Source organism: Sceloporus occidentalis, unplaced genomic scaffold, assembly GCF_023333645.1.
Source record: "Sceloporus occidentalis isolate IW3139 unplaced genomic scaffold, rSceOcc1.0.p SCAF_4, whole genome shotgun sequence".
Classification (NCBI taxonomy): Eukaryota; Metazoa; Chordata; class Lepidosauria; order Squamata; family Phrynosomatidae; genus Sceloporus; species Sceloporus occidentalis.
In genome coordinates, this window is record NW_028316984.1 from 107856296 (window position 1) to 107875548 (window position 19253).

The 19253-nt window shown below is 40.9% G+C and overlaps 1 protein-coding gene across 8 annotated transcripts in view; it reads left to right on the top strand.

Moving 5' to 3' along the window:
* Positions 1-19253, top strand: part of TEAD1 (TEA domain transcription factor 1) — a 269478-nt gene that overhangs the window by 206139 nt on the left and 44086 nt on the right. For all 8 annotated transcript variants that reach the window (XM_089521204.1, XM_089521197.1, XM_089521201.1 and 5 more), the window contains one exon: positions 479-603. In XM_089521204.1, the coding sequence (XP_089377330.1) occupies positions 479-603 (125 nt within the window). The remainder of the gene's footprint in view (positions 1-478; positions 604-19253) is intronic.

Here is a 19253-nt window from a genome sequence, read left to right on the forward strand (position 1 = left end):
TTAATATAAATACATGTTTCTGAGGCTTCTATAGACAATTGCCCCCCAAAGGCCCCGGCGGCAATCAGCGGCAGGACCGGGCTGGGGCCGGTCCCAAGGCCTCGCCGGGCCGCATCCGGCCCGCGGGCCGCAGGTTGCCTACCCCTGGTTTATGCAAATACTGATATTTGAGACTAACATGGCTATGTGTCTGAAAGATATTCTGAAAAAATATTTTAATAATTTTGTGCATGAGGCAAAGTGTGTACAATGAAACATCAGAAAGCAAAAATGTCACTGTCTCAATCACTCATGAAAAAGTTTCCCATTTTGGAGCATTTCAGATTTTAGATTTTCAGATTAGGGATGCTCATCCTGTAATAATAGGACATGCTGTCATCATGATTTGCTTATCTGTAGTATTTAATAACATAATGCAGTCATAATCCAAGTAGCAAATAAATTGCTGACTTCATAAGGTTGATTTTTCACTCTTTAGGGTTTGAACCTGCATCAGCTCCAGCACCCTCAGTTCCTGCTTGGCAGGGTCGGTCCATTGGAACAACAAAACTTAGATTAGTAGAATTTTCGGCTTTTCTTGAACAACAAAGAGATCCAGATTCTGTAAGTGTTCCTCTGAAATATGCCTTCTAAATAAGCTTTTTATAGACACTGTTTATCTTGGACCCGTCAAAATTTTGCAATCACTTTTTGCTTTTCACTTTGTGTACTGCATGCTAATGTATGTATAGTAGACATCCCCTGTTTTGTTAAGGTTTTGCTTTCTGAACTATACATTTGGTCTGAAAAGCAGAATGAAGAATGCATTTCAAAATTAGTAAAGAATACTCTGGCTTCAGTGTCATTCATTAGAAATGTTAATACTGAAAATAACGTATTCTATAGTCAACAAGAATGTACCTGAACAAATGCTTAATCTTGATATCATCATATTTCAACTTTTTTTTACTTTCAGAGCCAAAGAGCATAATAAAATCATTCAGCATATCTTTTAATGGCTTTCAGAATTGTGTAGAAGAGAGCATGGGGGAGAGACAAAAGAGAAAAGAATTGGTTGTACAAACCTGAAATCTGTCATGTAAAATTGACCCATTTGTGCCTTCCTTCATGTCAGGGGTGGGTAACTTGGTGCTTTCTGGGTATTTTAGACTACGGGCCAGGTAAGACTCAGGCTATATCTGCACTGCAAAAATAATGCAGGTTGACACCACTTTAACTGCCATGACTCAATGCTGTATAATACTGGGATTTGTAGTTTTGTGAGATATTTAGCCTTCTCTGTCAGAGAGCTCTGGTGGCACAACAAAATTCAAATACCGAGATTCCATAGCATTGAACCATAACAGTTAAAGCAGTGTCAAACTGCATCATTTCTGCAATGTAGATGTATCCTAAATTGACACAGCTAAGGTTTAGGCACTGTGGGAGTTGCTGCCTGTTCTAGAGAAAAGTGGAGTACCTGTCTTTACTCTACAGCACATGTTCAGAAGTTCCTTGTCCTCGTTTATATTATGTCCAATGGCAGGGCCCTGTTCAATTTAAATTCTTTTTAAAAACTCTTTCATACTATACACTGGCCAATATCGCCTTTCCTCGTTACTTCCTTCTAACTTCTGTAGCATGGCACTCGTTGCCCTTTGTCCTGCCTTCCATTCTTATCATACAACCACCTACAATCTAGTTACCATCCTCCTTACTCCATTAAGACCAGTGTTCCAAAGATCTCATCTGCAGATTAAGGGCTCTGTTTTGTACCTGTTTTCCTTGATCTTTTGGTTGCCTTTTCATATAATGAATCAGCTTTCATGTCCTGATTATCCATGACTGTTTTTATAGTTGCTAATTCTTCTACTGGTAGTTTTTCCTGTAGCTGTCCTGTTGTTGTTGTGTTCTTTCACGTAGTTTGTAATTTATGGTGACCCTAATACAAACCCATCATGGGGTTTTCTTGGCAAGATTTCTTCAGAGAGAGTTTTGCCTTTGCCTTCCTCTTAGAGCCAGTGTGGTATAGTGATTTGAGCATTTGACTTGAGCTTGATTTCCACTACTTTTTAAGCCAGATTGCAAATCAGTTTGAACCAGTTCAAATGACCCTGGTTCCCACTTAAACTGAATCACTGGAGCGATTTGGAGAAGGGGGGGGCATGCACTAGACCCATTTAACCCGCATCTTTTTGACGCTTTTTCCACTTCTTTTTGGATAAACCGATTCTGTGCAAGTGTGAACCCGATGCAGATCGGAATCGATTTAAATTTGCCCTTTGACCGTCTGGAGCGGGTCCATTTTGAATCTATTCATTCGTGAATGTGAACAACAAGTGGGTTAATTTACAGAGAAAAAGTGCAATTGGGGCAAATGTAGTGTGAACCATGCATTGCTGTTGAATCGAACCATTGATTTGGATCGCAGAATGATTTATTTGTAAGTGGGAATGAGGCCTAAGACTCTGGAGACCAGTGTTCAGATCCTGGCTCATCTGCTGCAACCCACTGAGTGATCTTGGGCAAGTCAAACCCTCTCAGCATCCGAGTAAAGCAAACATAAGACCCATCTGAGCAAATCTTGACAAGAGAACCACGTGATAGGTTTGCTTTAGGGTTGCCGTAGGTCAAAACAACTCGAAGACACACAATAACAACAACTTCCTCTGAAGCTAAGAGAGTGTGACTTGCCCAAAGAAGCCAGTGGGCTTCCATGGCTTAGCGAGGATTTGAACCATAGTCTCCAAGGTCATAGTCCAACTCTCACACCTCCACACCATGCTAGCTCTCAATCTGTAGTTGCTAATTTGTGCTAATTCATCTCTGTCATTCCATATCTTTTAGAGTCCCTCAGAGATCTATTTTACAGATTCTGCTATTCTTTACACTCCATTCCTGAGTAATTTCATTTGTACTGCCCCTGTTCTGATGATACTCAGCTGTCTTATCTACTGCTTTGTCAAGTTCTACATACCTGCCAAGTTAGTTGATCCACTTGGATATCTCATCACTGTATCAGTATACAGTGGTACAACACAGATACTAATATAGTAAATGACTATGTTCTCCCGGTCATTAGTGCAGTCTTACATCTGGCCTTCATCTCTCATGTCTTTCCATCTCTAGCCAATATTATGTTGACAAAATTATTCATTTTTCTCATTCCTCAAATCATGTGATGTCCATTCTTGGATCCCTTCATTCACAGCTATTCCACCAGAAAACTCACAACCTTTGCAGCCTTAGCATTCTCCAAAGACCCTTGTTTTTCATTATAATCCTGTCCATGACCTCCATTCCTGCAAATCTACCATGTAATAGAGCAAGAGAGTAGGGCAGGTACTGAGATAAAGAAGGAATTTTACATTTATCTGAGAATGGTAGATTTGGAAGAATGGCAAGATTTGTTCATACGGGGTTTGCTTTTGCCTCCCTCTGAGGCTGATAGGGTGTGACCTGCCCACAGTCACCCAGTGGGTTTCCATGGCTAAATCAGGAATCAAACAATGTTCTCCAGCATCATAGTTCAACACTCAAACCACTGCATCATGCTGGCAGAGAACAAATAAATCTACCAGACTATAGAATTTGTTTGAACTTTCTATTTCAGAGCAATGCTTTAGTGTTCTGTTTATTCTATTGAAGATCATAGTTTTCAGATCTGATTATCCAGATTAGTGATTTCAGGCAGTTTGCCATGAAAGATCAGTTGTCCTTCATTAGCAATATTCTTTTGTAGTATTCACTTATAGAAAAGCACTGAGCCAGTTCTAGATGTCACACTTAGTTCATATGATCAGGAGGGCTAAGCAGTACTTAACATGAACTACAAAGTTCTAGAATATATATTATGTACCAGGGTTTCATGATACACATACAGATGTCCCTCAGCAGATTATAAAATAAGGGGATGATTTGAGGGAATTTATCAGTGGTCTTGGAAAGCCAGCACTAATCTTACTAGACAATGGAGTTCAACAGACGGGCGTGCCGCCCGTCTTTGCCCTGCACCATTGCCGTAGCCACCAAACAGCATGGCAATGATGCGCTGCCAAAAAGAAGCTGCCTAGAGCGGCTTCTTTTTTGCTGCGCCATAAACGGGAAAAGGCACCGCCATGACACCACTTCCTGCCAGTGATGTCTGCATGCTGCGCGGCACATTCATCATGATGGCAGCCCCCATGTGGACAAGGTCAAGCCATGATGGTGCTGCGAGTGTGTACTAGGGTTCGGGAGCATGCACTTGCACCATTCTACCAAACCCTAATTTTGGCCCCAGGCTTCCACAAATCGGCGGTCTGTTCTGGGCCAATACCAAGTTAGATAAACCAGTGATCTGACTCGCTATAAGGCATAGGGTCCTTGAACTCAGGAGGCTGGGAAGAATTGTTTTTAATCGATTCTAAATAAATAAATTACACACAGGATTGGTCTGTCTTGAGTGTGATTAAATGTCTTGTATGATTAAGACCATAATGTTTACTTCATTACTTGGAAGATGGAGTTTATAACAGTGGCTTGATGTATTCATTGAAGTATTGCTTGTTTTTGTATGCTTTCAAGTCATTTTTGACTTATGGCAACTCTAAGGCAAAGCTATCACAGAGTGTTCTTGGCAAAATTTGTTCTGAGAGGGGTTTCTTTCACCTTTCTCTGAGGCTGAGAATGTATGACTTACCCAAGGTTTTCATGACCAAACAATGGGTTTTCATGACCAAACAGGGATTTGAATCCAGGTTTACAGAGTTGTAGTCCAACATTCCAAGTACTACATATATAATACTGGTTCATATGTGACTTTTGCTCACATTGAAGTATTACGTTTCATTTAATGAAATCGTGTCTACTAATGATTGTGTTCATGTATTTACCAATAAAGTGTTTTCAGCATCAATTGACATCCATATCATTTGTTGTCAAAGGTCAGAAATTAGAGTGCTAGTTTTATTTTGTGGTGGGCAAAACATGCTGTTAAACCTGCCATTTTGTGCAGATTTTAAAAAAAACACTCAAGAACACATATAATATGCAGCCTTTCTTTTCTTCAAACAGCTTGCAAATTACAATAGTCTATAAAGCCATCATATGCTTTTTATAATTCCTTTCTGGAAGCCAGTGAATATATGTACCCTTGGAAGCAGACATCATCAAGAGAATGTTTTCCTTGAATAATGGAGATCAGAGACATAGTACTGTAACCTTACATCAGAGGAATCTTCATAACAATAGAATTGAGTGAGAAGCAGCACAACAGAACAGATATTAAAGCATACAATATGGTTCTTTTTTCAATGGTGCTCTTCAAAATTCTGAATAAGTTTCAACTTTACAAGCAAGGATGATTTGCCTCTTAGAAGATAACATACAACTGCTGAGAGTAATCCCATTGAAACTGAGCCCTTGGGGCCAGATGTTTACTGTGATTGTCTATACATGCTTGAAAGTGTTGAAATTCAAGTCTAAATATTCACACCTGAAAACTCCAGCCTACCATCCTTTGAGTACTGGAGCAGCCTAAATAAGTGTTCTTTTCTCTTTCTTAAAAAAAAAACCCATCACTTCCTAATCAGACCTCAGTGTTCTTTTTTGCTGATGGACAAAGGATGGACTATATTTTTGCCAGGTGCTTCTAGAGATGTTGGTGTTACCATTTGCCATGATTCTTTAGTGGAAAATATATTTATCTGCTGTTGATGCTACAATGTAGAAAATGAAGGCTGCATGAGAAAGAATAAGAGTGGGTGGTTTCTGTAAAGCAGCACAGAAGACTCAGTTCTGCTTCTCAGCAGGAACAAAAAGACATAGTAAATGAGAGAAATCCCCTTTACACAATAAGCATTTTATTACTACTTTGTGTAATCCAAGAGAAACTTAGAACAGGGATAGAAATGTGAGCAGTCCTTGTGCCAAGGTATATGGTACAAGTAGATTTCAAGAGATGAATGTTCACTAAACTTCTTCACAGTCAAATTTGCTCTGGGGCTAAAAACTAGTTAAATGTAACTGGTTTAACTAAACCTGCTGAAAAGTCAGCGTGCTACAATGAATTTACATACTCTGTAAGGGTTATATATTTTACCTACTAAGGACACACTTCTTTGAGGAAAATATTATCTGAAATATTGTTCTACTGAGGTAGAAATGCGTGTGTTAAGAATTGCCTTCCGAAACAGCCTATTTTATCCCACACAATTCTTTCTCTCAGACAAGAAGACATAAAATTTCCACAGCCTTCCAGTTTGTACGACTACTTTGTTTAATCTTGGAAGTCAGCAGTTTATTATTAAATCTGCAATAGAATAAGAGTTTAATCAGGACCAGTTTAACACAAGACTTTGTTCTGTAGTTAAGAACCCTTCCATGATCCACGTTGGTCATAGAATATATTGTAATTTTCTTTTAATTCTGGACTGTAAACCAATATTAATAACGTTTAATATCAAAGTCAGGATAATCTGTCCCATAATGTTTCCAGTTTATATGTCTGGTAGTAAAAGATGAACATGCAAGAAGGGAGATAGGAACAGCAACAACACACTTGGAATGTGATGCTAGAGATACTGAAGATAGCATGAATTGCTGGGAAAATCCTCAGAGCCACTAACAATCAGTATCAGTAATACTGGGCTTGATGAAACAGAGGTCTGACTCAATATCAGACAGCTTTCTGTGTTGCTATATTTAGAGGAAACTAGACATACTGCAGTTTGAGCATGGGAGAATGAAATATTTGATCATAGATTTTCCATATTGGGTTTGGATATATGTTTGAAAACACACAGTGGATGAAACATGCATTTCTTTTCTTCCCACCACCTTTTTTGTAGTAAGGTTTTTGCAACAAGATCCCTATGTACCATTCATAATTGCAGTTTATGCAAGCTAGCAAGAATACACATGAATGCTTAATGGCCAAGATCCTCCATGGTGCACACAGATCCTTTTACGATTCTGAATAGTTGCCAAGCCTGCTATGGGCATTATATGGTCATTGAAGTAGGAGGATAGGGGAACTGTATACACTCCAGAAAGAAGCTGGGCAAAGTGCTTGGGAGATGCACATGTATATAAGGGAGGAGCCTCAATGTACAGCGTGGATGTTATGGTGTCTGGAGGCTAGGGACAGTCTAGGGATTCTGTTGGTCTACCATCCTCCCCGTTGCCTAACAGACTCCCTGGCTGAGCTGACACAGTTGGTCTCGGAGCTGGTGTTGGAGTCTCCCAGGCTTCTAGTCCTGTGGGACCTCAACATCCCCTTCAAGGCCGGTTTATCAGATCTTACAGGTGCAGCTCGGGAGTTCATGGCTTCCATGACAGCCATGGGCCTGTCCCAATTAGTCTTGAGTCCAACACATTGTGCAGGTAATACACTCGCTGTGGTTGTTAGTACGGATCAGGAACAAACGTGGGCAGAGGTAGTTTGTATCTCTTCCCTGTCATAGACAGACCATTTCCTAGTCTAAGTGGGATTGAAGGCTACTACCCACAGTCCCCTCGGGGGTGGAGGACCTATCAGAAAGGTCCGCCCTCAAAGGCTGATGGAACCCAAAAGGTTTCAAGAAGCCCTAGAGGGTTTTATGGTTGGGACTGATGGCGACTCTGTTGATGCCCTGGTTGATACCTGAAATAATTATCTTACCAGGGCTATAGATAGTATCGCTCCTGAGCGTCCTTTCCAGTCCGCTTCAAGTAAAAAAAACAACAAACCTTGGTATACAGAAGATCTTTGACAAATGAAATGGGCCACGCAATGACTAGAGCGCCGCTGGCGGAAACATCAGCATTTGTCTGACAAGACACTCCATGAGAACCTATTGAATTCTTATGGAGTGGCAGTAGGTGCAGCAAAGAATTCGTTTTATGCTGCACGTATTGCGTCTGCAGTGTCTCGGCCAGCAGAGCTGTTCAGGGTGGTTAAAGAGCTAACGCAACTGTCTCCCACCCTGAATCTGTTATTAGAACCAACTAAGGCCTGCTGTGATGCTTTCAATGACGTTTTTGCAGATAAAATCTCTTTGATAAGGGCTGATCTTACATTACAAAAGAAACAATAAGAGAGGTATCCAGTGACTCCATGGACTCCATTAAACTGGATCATTTTGACTTTGTAAATACCGATGAAGTGGAGAAGCTCCTTGAAAGCGTAAGGAAGAGAATGTGCCCTCTCAATCCTTGCCCATCTTGGTTGACCGCCCAGGGTGGGGACGCTCTGATTCTTTTATTACAATCTATAATCAACGCATCCTTCAGGGAGGGTAAATTTTCATCAAAGTTAAAATCAGCAGTGATTAAACCGCTCTTAAAAAAACCCTCCTTTGATCCCCTGGTGAGGAACAACTACAGGTCAGTCTCCTTGCTACCATTTTTGGGCAAAGTGATTGAGAGGGCAGTTGCCTTCCAACTCCAAGCTGTCTGGACCCATTTCAAACTGGCTTTAGGGCAGAATACAGAGTGGAGGCAGCCAGGGTCACCTTGGTCGATGATCTCCATCTGGGCATCGACAGGGGAAGTGTGATCCTGTTGGTGCTCTTGGACATCTCAGTGGCTTTCAATATCATAGACCATGGTATCCTTCTGGAACGCCTGAGGGAGTTAGGTGTTGGGGGCACTGCACTCCAGTGGCTCCATTCCTACCTCTTGGGCAGATCCCAGATGGTGAGGCTGGGAGACAGCTGCTCTTCCAAGAGAGAGCTGACACCTTGCGTCCCTCAAGGTGCCATTCTGTCCCCCATGCTGTTTAACATTTACATGAAACTGCTGGGAGAGATCATCCGGAGACATGGGGCGCGGTGTTATCAGTATGCTGATGACATCCAAATATGCTTCTCTATGCCTCCGACTGTTTCAGTGACCAAGGATGGTATCTCTCCTCTGAATACCTTCCTTGAGTCGGTAATAGGCGGGATGGGGGAAAACAAACTCAGGTTGAATCCAGAGAAAACAGAGTTACTTGCCATAGGCACCTCAGGTCTGGGGAAGGAAATTTATCAACCTGTTCTGGACGGGGTCACACTTCCCCTGTAGGACGAAGTTCGCAGTTTGGGAGTACTTCTGGATCCATCTCTACAGTTGTCATCTCAAGTAAATGCAATGGCCAGAAGTGCTTGGTATCATCTTCAGTTGATACGCCAACTGCGTCCCTTCCTAGACCGAAAGGACCTAGAGGTGGTGATACATGCTCTGGTAACCTCTCATCTTGATTTCTGTAATGCACTCTACATGGTGCTACCCTTGTACCAAGTTTGGAAGCATCAATTAGTGCAAAATATGGCATCCAGATTGGTCACCGGTTCTTCAAGGTTTGACCATATAACACCAATCTTAAAAGATCTTCATTGGCTCCCAATCTGCTTCCGGGAGCAATACAAGGTGTTGGTTATCACCTTTAAAGCCCTACATAGCTTGGGCCCGAGTTACTTATGAGACCGCATCTCCCCATACAACCCGCCCCGCATTCTCGGGGCAACAGGAAAGAACCTATTGGAAGTAACAACAACTAAATATGCTTCAACATCCCAAAGAGCCTTCATGATAGCTACTCCAGGATTGTGGAACAGTCTCCTGGAAGAGATCCGTTTTACTACCTCCCTGGAAACCTTCAGGAGGGCAGTTAAGATGGAGCTCTTCCAGTGAGCATACCCACCAAATTTTATGTAAGACATGGATCCACCTCCTGAATAGGATGAGTACATCCTTACTCCTGTTTCCAATGTCATTTTGTGATATTTAGGTTGTAATTGCTAATTGCTATATAGTCTATAGTTTTTATTGAATTGCTATGTTTTATTCTGGATTGTATTTTAAACTAGGTTGTGATCCCGCCTCAATCCAATTGGGAGAGGCGGGGAAATATTAATAATAATAATAATAATAATAATAATAATAATAATAATAATTGTGAGTAGCTTTGTTGGTCAGGACAAGCTTGTATACAGAGGAACGGAAAGTAAACTGCCTCCTTGAGAGATATCTGCCTGTTGTCTCATTTGCCTGTGTCTGGTGGGAGAGAGGGAATTCTCCAGCCTGCACAAAGCTCTGTGTCACTTCTCAGGTGGCCATCCACGTGCACAGCTTTAGTGTGGTGCAATGCAGTATGCATAATCAGACCCCCTGTCCTCTGCCCACCTCCTGCAAACTCATACTCTTGATCTCTTTAATAGAGTCCATCCATCTAGCATTCGGCCTTCCTTTCTTTCTACTTTCCTCCACCTTGCCTAGTATTATTGCTTTTCCTGGTGATTCATGTCTTCTCATGGTGTGGCCAAAGTACAACAGGCCATATTTTGTCATCTCGGCTTCCAAGGAGATTTCTGGTTTGATCTGCTCTATAACCCATTTGTTTGTCTTTTTGGCTGTCCATGGAATCCTCAGCACTCTTCTCCAGCACCACATCTGAATTGATTTTCTTCCTGTCATCTTTCTTAACTGTCAACCTCTCACATCCATACATGGTAATAGGGAATAAAATGGCTTGTTTGATTCTAAATTTTGTGCTGAGTTGTATTTCTTTGCATTTTAAAATCTTTTCTAGTTCCATCATAGCAGCCCTTTCCATTCTGAATCTTTTTCTGATTTCCTGACTTGCAGTCCCCATTCCTATCAATGTTTGATCCCAGGCATGGGGATTATTTTACTGTTTCTATTTCCTCATTGTCTAGTTTGAATTTATGTAAGTTCTCTGTAATTAGGTTTGTTTTCTTCATATTCAACAGCAAGCCTACCTTTGCACTTTTGTCTTTGATCTTCCTTAGCAGTTGTTCGAGGTCTATGAGGCTTTATGCTAGTATTATGGTGTCATCAACATATCTCAGACAGGATGCAGCCTTGTCTGAGCCCTTTACCAGTTGGGAACCATTATGTTTCTCCATGTTCTTTTCCGACAGTAGACTCTTGTCCTGAGTACAGATTCCTCATTAGGACTACCAGACATGTTGGCACTCCTATGTCTTTAAGGACATTCCATAGCCTTTCATGATCTATGCAGTCAAAGGCTTTACTATTGTCTATGAAGCACATGTTGATTTTCTTTTGAAATTCCTTGTTGCACTCGATTAGCCACCATATGTTTGCAATGTGGTCCCTAATGCCTCTTCCTTTCCTGAATCCTGCTTGGACCTCTGGGATTTCTCTCTCCATGTATGGTTGAATCCTATGATGAATTTTGAGCATAATTTTGCTTGTGCGGGAGATCAATGCTATGGTCCTATAGTTGCTACAGTCTCTTGTCTCTCTCTCTCTCTCTTCCTGATTACTTGTTTTTTGCCATTTCTCTTATTGCAGCTTTCACCTCACTTTTTAAAATTTGGGGTTCATCTTCACATGGCTCTTCATTCCATGTATCCTTCCTGTTGTCATCTCTTTTATATAGCTCTTCTGTGTATTGCATCCAACATCTTTTTATTTCTTCCTGGTCTTAGAAGTACTGACAGTGGGTGAATTAAAATGGACAGGAATGGGACACTTTGAATCAAACAACTCCAAAGTGTTCTACTCCGGGAATAAAAAGACACAAAGAAATTGGGTGATTTTCATACTAAGAAGAGATGTGGCAAAAGCAGTGAGGATACAGTGCAAAATCGAATCATCTCAATAATGGAAAAACTATGAATATCACCATAACTCAAGTATATGCACCAACCACAGATGCAGAACAGGAAGAAATTGATAGATTCTATGAAGGAGTACAGGAAGAAATTGACAATACATCAGCACAGGACGTCAAACTGATAATTGGAGATTGGAATGCAAAAGTTGGAAGCAAAGAAGAATCAAAAACAGTAGGCAGGTTCAGATTAGGCAAAAGAAACTAAGCAGGCCAGTGTCTGATAGATTTTTGTGAAGCCAACAACCTATTCATTGCAGACATATTTTTCATACAACTAGAAAGAAGTTTACACACATGGACATCACCAGATGGCAAACACAAAAATCAAATACAGCCAGTCCTCCTTATCCACAGATTTTTTTATCCATGGATTCAACCATCCACAGCCTAAAAATATTCAAAAATAATATAAATTCCAAATGCAAACCTTGTTTTTGCCATTTAAAGGACACTTTTTCACCATGCCGTTGTATTTAATGGGACTTGAGCATCCACGGATTTTGCTATGCATGGGGGTCCTGGAACCAAACCTCAGCAGATAGCAAGGGTCCATTGTAGATTATACAATTGGAATAAAAGATTACAAAGCTCCATACTGGTGGCCAAGACTAGACCAGGTGCTGATTGTGGTACAGTTCGCAAATTACTCATATCAAAAATGAGAATAAAACTCAAGAATAAAACTAAACCAGTCGTCATACTAAAATATGATTTAAACAATATATCCACAGAATTCATTGACAATATAAGGAACAGATTTGCACTACTAAACATAATAGACTGTGAACCAGAAGTGCTTTGGTCTGAAGCCTGGGGCATAATAAAAGAGGAATGCAGACAGACACTTCCAACAAACAAAAAGAAAGTAAAGAAACCATGTATGACAGATAAAACACTACAAGCAATAAAGGGAAGAAGAAAAACAAAACAAAAAGAAGATAAGAATAAACTGAGAATCATGAATGCAGCAGTACAACAGCTAATGTGTAAAGGTAAAGAAAACTACTACAACGACCGATGCAGAGAAATAGAAGACAACAAAAAGAGAAGAACAAGAGACCTATTCCACAATATTTGGGAAAGGAAAGTTCAAACCAAAGACATTCAAATGCTCTATGACAATAACATAAATCAAGACCATGAAGGAATAAAAAGATGTTGGATGCAATACATAAAAGAAGAAAATGTATATATAAATCTAAAACATGTATTCTAGCAAATATTTATTTAATTGACATTCCTCCACAAGTACATTGCTACTGTACATATCCAGAAGCAGGCAACAATCCTGAGGAACATTTATACTGAAGGGAAAGTGTGTTCATTGGGGCAAGTAATAAAGTATATTTTCTATAAAATAAGAAAAACTTAAGAGTTAATTATTAGCTTCCACATTCTGAAACATCACCAAATCATGAGCAAACATGAGAGACTAAAACAGAAGCAGATATCATTTTATTTACAGGGGTAAAAGCTACTTGAAACAAGTTATCCAAGAGCAATGTAACATGTAACGGTTTGATTATATTTTACATTTGACAGTGTATAACAAAACCTTATATCTTCTGCTGTTTGGCTAAAGAAGCTATGGGAGATGTTGACTTGGAATAGTAGGAGAATGAAACAGTGAGATCAGTATACTACATTTTTGCTACTCCATACTACTCCATACTCTTTACTGATTTAGAAAAAATTGTATGGACCCGTGTATATGAGGCTTCTGTTATTCTTAAGGGCTATGATTAAATGGCATCTAAGCAATGCTTTTGCTCAGTATTTTCTCTTACTCACTGTAATGTCAGTTGCACAGAGAATGAGCTAGGATTAATACATACTTGCACAACAGTGTGCAGTGAAAAGACCTTGGAGAGATAAATGACTCTTCAGATTTTCTTTGAAAGATGGGAATACATTCATCTCTACATAAAACACATATATGACCCAAGGGTAAAGAGATCATAATTACATTCCTGACACTGAAGATTCAGAATCTCCAATCCACTTACCTGTAAGCAAAAAGAAGTCTATAGATCAATGGGTTGAGAAAGTCAAAAAGTGGTAAGATAGCATTCTTTCAGTCTCTTTCCTGTTTAAGTAGCAGATTTTAGAAGCCAGTAGACCAAATGTATACTGAATGATAACCATTGTCTTGCAGTTGATTTTTTGTCCAGATTCATCCACCTGAAGAGTAGCTCTTCATTTTGAAATTACCACCTAAGTAAGGAGAGTCATAGAGGTGGAAGAAGGAAGAGAGAGTTGGTGGCGAGGTGAAGAAGAGATGTTAGCTTGTAGTAAATGCTGACTTACCTCTAGCCTACACATACATTGGGCCCTTTGTGTCCAGGGGTTCTGTTACAGAACCTGCACAAATGCAAATCAAGTCCCATTCTTCTCAATGGTGGTGCAACATGCATGCAACCAAGTTGGCACAGTGCATTCAACAGAGCACAGCCAACCACTGACACTCTAATTCACAGATAGCAAGCCCACAGAAAGGAGGGGGAAAATCACTCTAAATATATTATGCAAATTGCTGTGGATTTTTCCACATTTGCATCAGTGCTTAATTGTCTTTACTTTACTGCTCAAATTTGCATCTGTTTACCTGCCTTCTGCCAAAAATGTGCAGGCATGTGAATGTGCAGGCTTGTGAATCCATGCAAAGCCAGCAGATGGATGACCACACATTCAATAATGCACATATTTGGAGATGCTCTGGTAAAAGCATAATCAGGCGTAATCAGAGTAAGAAGAAGGGTCCTCCCTCCAGTCCATCTGCTATGGTCCAGGCCTCCAAGGGAGTGAAGATCTGCTGGACTTTCCCCCTTCCCCACTGCCATTCCCTTCTCCTTTTGTGTCTTGTCTTTTTAGATTGTAAGCCTGAGGGCAGGAAAATGTTTAATTAACAATTTGTAAGCCACGCTGATAGCCTTTTGGCTGAAGAGCAGGGTATAAAGAAATTATTATTATTATACTTGATTACATTATTATAATAGATTCAATTGCTCTGATCTAGTTGGGATTATCCATAGGAATTTAGCCATTTTGGAACTCTGCTTACATAATCATGAGTTGAATATACCCATTGCATAATAGCCAATAAAAGTACAATCACATGCCTAAGGAAATTTATGCATGTGTATGAGATTCCTGCCTTTGTAACTTTTTCTTTGTCTCTTTAATATAGTCCCCCAATCATAGAATCATAGAGTTGGAAGAGACCACAAGGGCCATCCAGTCCAAGCCCCTGCCATGCAAAAATTCTCAATCAAAGCAGCCCTGGCAGATGGCCATCCAGCCTCTGTTTAAAGACCTCCAAAGAAGGAGACTCCACCACACTCCGACGGAGTGTGTTCCACTGTCAAACAGCCCTTACTGTCAGGAAGTTCCTCCTAATGTTGAGGTACAATCTCTTTTCCTGTAGCTTGCATCCATTGTTCTGGGTCCTATTCTCTGGAGCAGCAGAAAACAAGCTTGCTCCCTCCTCAATATGACATCCCTTCAAGTGTTTAAACAGGGCTGTCATATCACCTCTTAACCTTCTCTTCCCCAGGCTTAACACCCCCAGCTCCCTAAGTCATTCCTCATAGGGCATGATTTCCAGACTTCACCATTTTAGTTGCCCTCCTTTGTACACGCTTCAATTTCTCAACATCCTTTATAAATTGTGGTGCCCAGAAATGAACACAGTATTCCAGGTGGGGCCTGACCAAAGCAGAATAGAGTGGCAGTATTACTTCCCTTGATCTAGACATTATACTTCTATTGATGCAGTCTAAAATTACATTGCCTTTTTAGCTGCTGCATCGCACTGTTGTCTCATGTTCAACTTATGGTCTACTTGGACTCCTAGATCCCTTTCACATGTAGTCTCCTTAAACCAGGTATCTCCCATCCTCTATCTATGCATTAAATTTTTCTGCCCTAAGTTCAATACCTTGCATTTTTCTGTGTTGAATATCATTGTTTTAACTTTGGTCCAGCTTTCCAGTTTATTTGGGTCATTTTGAATTTTGATCCTGTCCTCTGGGATGTTAGCTACTCCTCCTAATTTGGTGTCATCTGCAAATTTGAGAGGTATGCCCCCAATTCTGTCATCCAAGTCATTGATAAAGATGTTGAATAGCACTGGCCCAGGACAGAACCCTGTGGCACCCCACTGGTCACTTCTCTCCAGGATGAGACAGAACTATTGTTGAGCACCCTTTGGGTTCGGCCGGTCAACCAATTACAAATCCATGTAACAGTTGCCTTGTCCAGCCCACATTTTAAAAACTTGTTTCCAAGAATGTCATGGGGAACCTTGTCAAAGGCCTTACTGAAATTGAGATATGCTATATCCACAGCATTCTCTTCATCTACCAAGCTGGTAATTTTATCAAAGAAAGAGATCAGATTTGTCTGGCATGACTTGTTTCTCTGAAACCCATGTTGACTTTTTGTGATTATGGCATTGCCTTCTAAATGTTCACAGACTCTCTGTTTAATGATCTGCTCTAGAATCATTTCTGGTATTGATGTCAGACAAACTGGACGATAATTGTTGGGATCCTCTTTTTTTCCCTTTTTGATGATGGGGACAACGTTTGCCCTCTTCCAGTCTGCTGGGACTTCTCCTGTTTTCTCCAGGAGTTCTGAAAGATTATTGCCAATGGCTCTGAAATTACATTTGCCAGTTCTTTTAATACTCTTGGATGTAGTTCATCAGGTCCTGAAGACTTAATATTCATTTGCATTAACCAGGTATTCCTGTACTATCTCTTTCTTATTCTGTGCTGAATTTCCCATATTCTGTCCTCTGCTCCATTATCCTCAGGTTGAGCACCCTTTTTCTTTTCTGAGAAGACAGAGGCAAAGAAGGTGTTCAGTAATTCTGCTTTTTCTCTGTCTCCTGTTAGCATTTTGCCATCTTCTCCACACAGTGGCCCAACATTTCCTTCTTCTTCCTTTTGCTGTGGACATATCCAAAAAAGCTCTTTTTATTGTTCTTAACCTCTCTAGCAAGCCTGAGTTCATTCTGCGCTTTAGTTTTTCTGATTTTACTCCTATATATGCTCGCTATTTGATTGAATACCTTTTTGGTGATTTCCATCTTTTTCCATTTCTTGAATGAATTTATTACGGCACATGGCCAGCACCATTGTCCATTTCTTATACATGTTCAATTTAAAACTTAGCTCAGTTGAAAGTTCATTAGTTCCTGGTTTCTTGAGACACTTCCCATTTTTCTTTCTCACTGGAACTGTTTTAAATTGTGCCTTCAGTATCACCCTTTTGAGAAACTCCCATCCGTCTTGAACTCCCTTATCTTTTAGTATTCTTGACCATGGGATCACCCCCAGTATTTCTCTAAGATTACTAAAATCAGCTTTCCTAAAGTCTAGAATGCATGTCTGACTATGCCTGGCTTCTCCTTTCCACTGTATAACAAATTCCAGGATCACATGGTCACTTCCACCTAATGATCCCACGTCTTGCACCCCATTAACCAAGCCATCCCTGCTGGTTAGGATCAGATCTAAACTAGCTGACCCCCTTGTTGCCTCTTCCACCTTTTGGACAATGAAATTGTCTTTGAGGCAAGAGAGGAATTTGTTAGACCTTGAGGATTTGACTGAGTTTGACTTCCAGCAAATATCAAGATAGTTGAAGTCACCCATCACTACTACACCTCTCCTTTCTGAATGTGTGGTCATCTGATCTAGAAAGGTACAATCCAATTCCTCCATCTGACAGGGGGTTTTGTAGTAGACTCCCACAATAACATCCCTGTTGTTTCCCTCCCCTTTAATTTTTATCCAGATGTTCTTCACTTGGTTCCAGGATTGATGTCCTGGATCTCTTCACTGGTGTAAATATCTCTCACATATTGTGCTATTCCTCCTCCTTTCCTGTCTGGCCTATTTTTTTTTTAAAAGGTTATACCCCTCTGTTTCTGCATTCCAATTATGAGACTCATCCCACCAGGTTTCAGTGATGCCTATTATATCATACTTGCTTTGTTGTACCAGGAGTTCAAGTTCATCTTGCTTATTTCCCATGCTATCTTTAGTGTAGAGGCATTTAAGACCACGTGTTCCCTTATTTGCTGCCTGTGCAAACATTTTTGCCTCCTACAGTTGGGTCCTTGCACTATTTGTCTTGTTCCCTCTATGATAGTTTGACTATTTTCTCCAGCCCTTTTGCCTTCCAGAATACTGTCTCCCTCCCCCACATAACTCAGTTCAAAGCACTCCTTCAAATTGAGACTGTTGGCAAAAACATTTCTGCCAACTGGCGTGAGATGCAATTCATCCCTTGCCAGAAGTCCTTCCTCATGGAACCACAGCCATGATCAAAGAATCCAAATTGTTCTTGGCGGCACCATCTGCAGAGCCAGTTATTCCCCTCTGCTATTTTCCTCTCCCTTCCTGGACCATGCCCTTCGACTGGGAGAAGAGAAGAGATGACAACCTGTGCATCCATTTCTTTCAGATCCCTACCCAGAGCTTCATAATCTCTTCTGATATTCTGAAGGCTGTGTTTTACAGTATCATTGGTTCCCACATGGACCAAAAGGAAGAGGCATTGGTCAGTAGGCTTAACCAGTCTTGTCAGCCTCTCTGTCACATCACAGATCTTTGCCTCAGGGAGACAACACACCTCTCGAGACATCTTGTCAGGCCTACAAATCACTGCTTCTGCACCTGACAGCAAGGAGTCTCCCACTATGACCACATGCCTCCCCTGAGGCTTAGCAGCAACTGTTCCCTCTGGTGGAACTCTCAGGCTCCCCTGCTCTGTGCCTGAAGTCTGTCCATGCTGCTCTTCTTTGTCCTCCTTGATAAGGGAAAGAGCTTCGAATCGATTCTCTAGCTGCAAGCTCCCAGAATGATCCCTTGTTTCTCTACTTCTCTGTGTGACATTCCCCCAGCTGTCTTCCTCCTGTGTATGTGAAGTGACCTCCTCCTCCCCAGCAACTTCATCTTTGTGGTCCCCATCCAAGACCGTTCATTCCTTTCTGTCCAGGAAAACCTTTTGCTCCCTAATATGCTGAAGTGGAGCTACCTGGGCCTCCATGTAATAGACTTTCTCCTCCAAGAGGGTTACCAACTTGCACTTGGTGCATGCGAAGTTCCCCACATCTGTAGGCAAGAAGGTAAACATCCCACAAGTGTTGCAGGTGACTGCAGCAGTTCCCTCAGTGTCCATACTGACAAGTCTTGGGTAATCATTGAGACAGGACTGTGGGCTTCCTTCTAAAAAAATCTGCAGGTAAATAATTGTAGAAAATGTGTTTTGAACACTTTGGAACCGATGGGAAAATATTCCTCATGTTCTGGTGTGTTTGTGTGTGGATTTTCAGCCAGCTACAAAAAGTGAAAAGCAGTTTAGTTGTTAAGCAGCCTTTGCATCTGCCTTCTGGAGAACAGCATGAATGTAATCACATTTATTTTCAGGGGATTGTCAGTGAACACAAGGTACACATAAAATGAGTTGTGAGAATTGATTGATTGTGGTTCCTCCTCTAGAGGAAGACTCATTCCTCCTCTAAAGGAAGACTCATTTCTAGCGCTAATCTGCCCGAAATTCTAGGGTATTCATATTGGACAGTTTTAATTTTTTTGATGTTGAATCTTTTTTTAGGGGTTGATCACTGTTTTTATGATTGGGGGGAGGGTTGGGT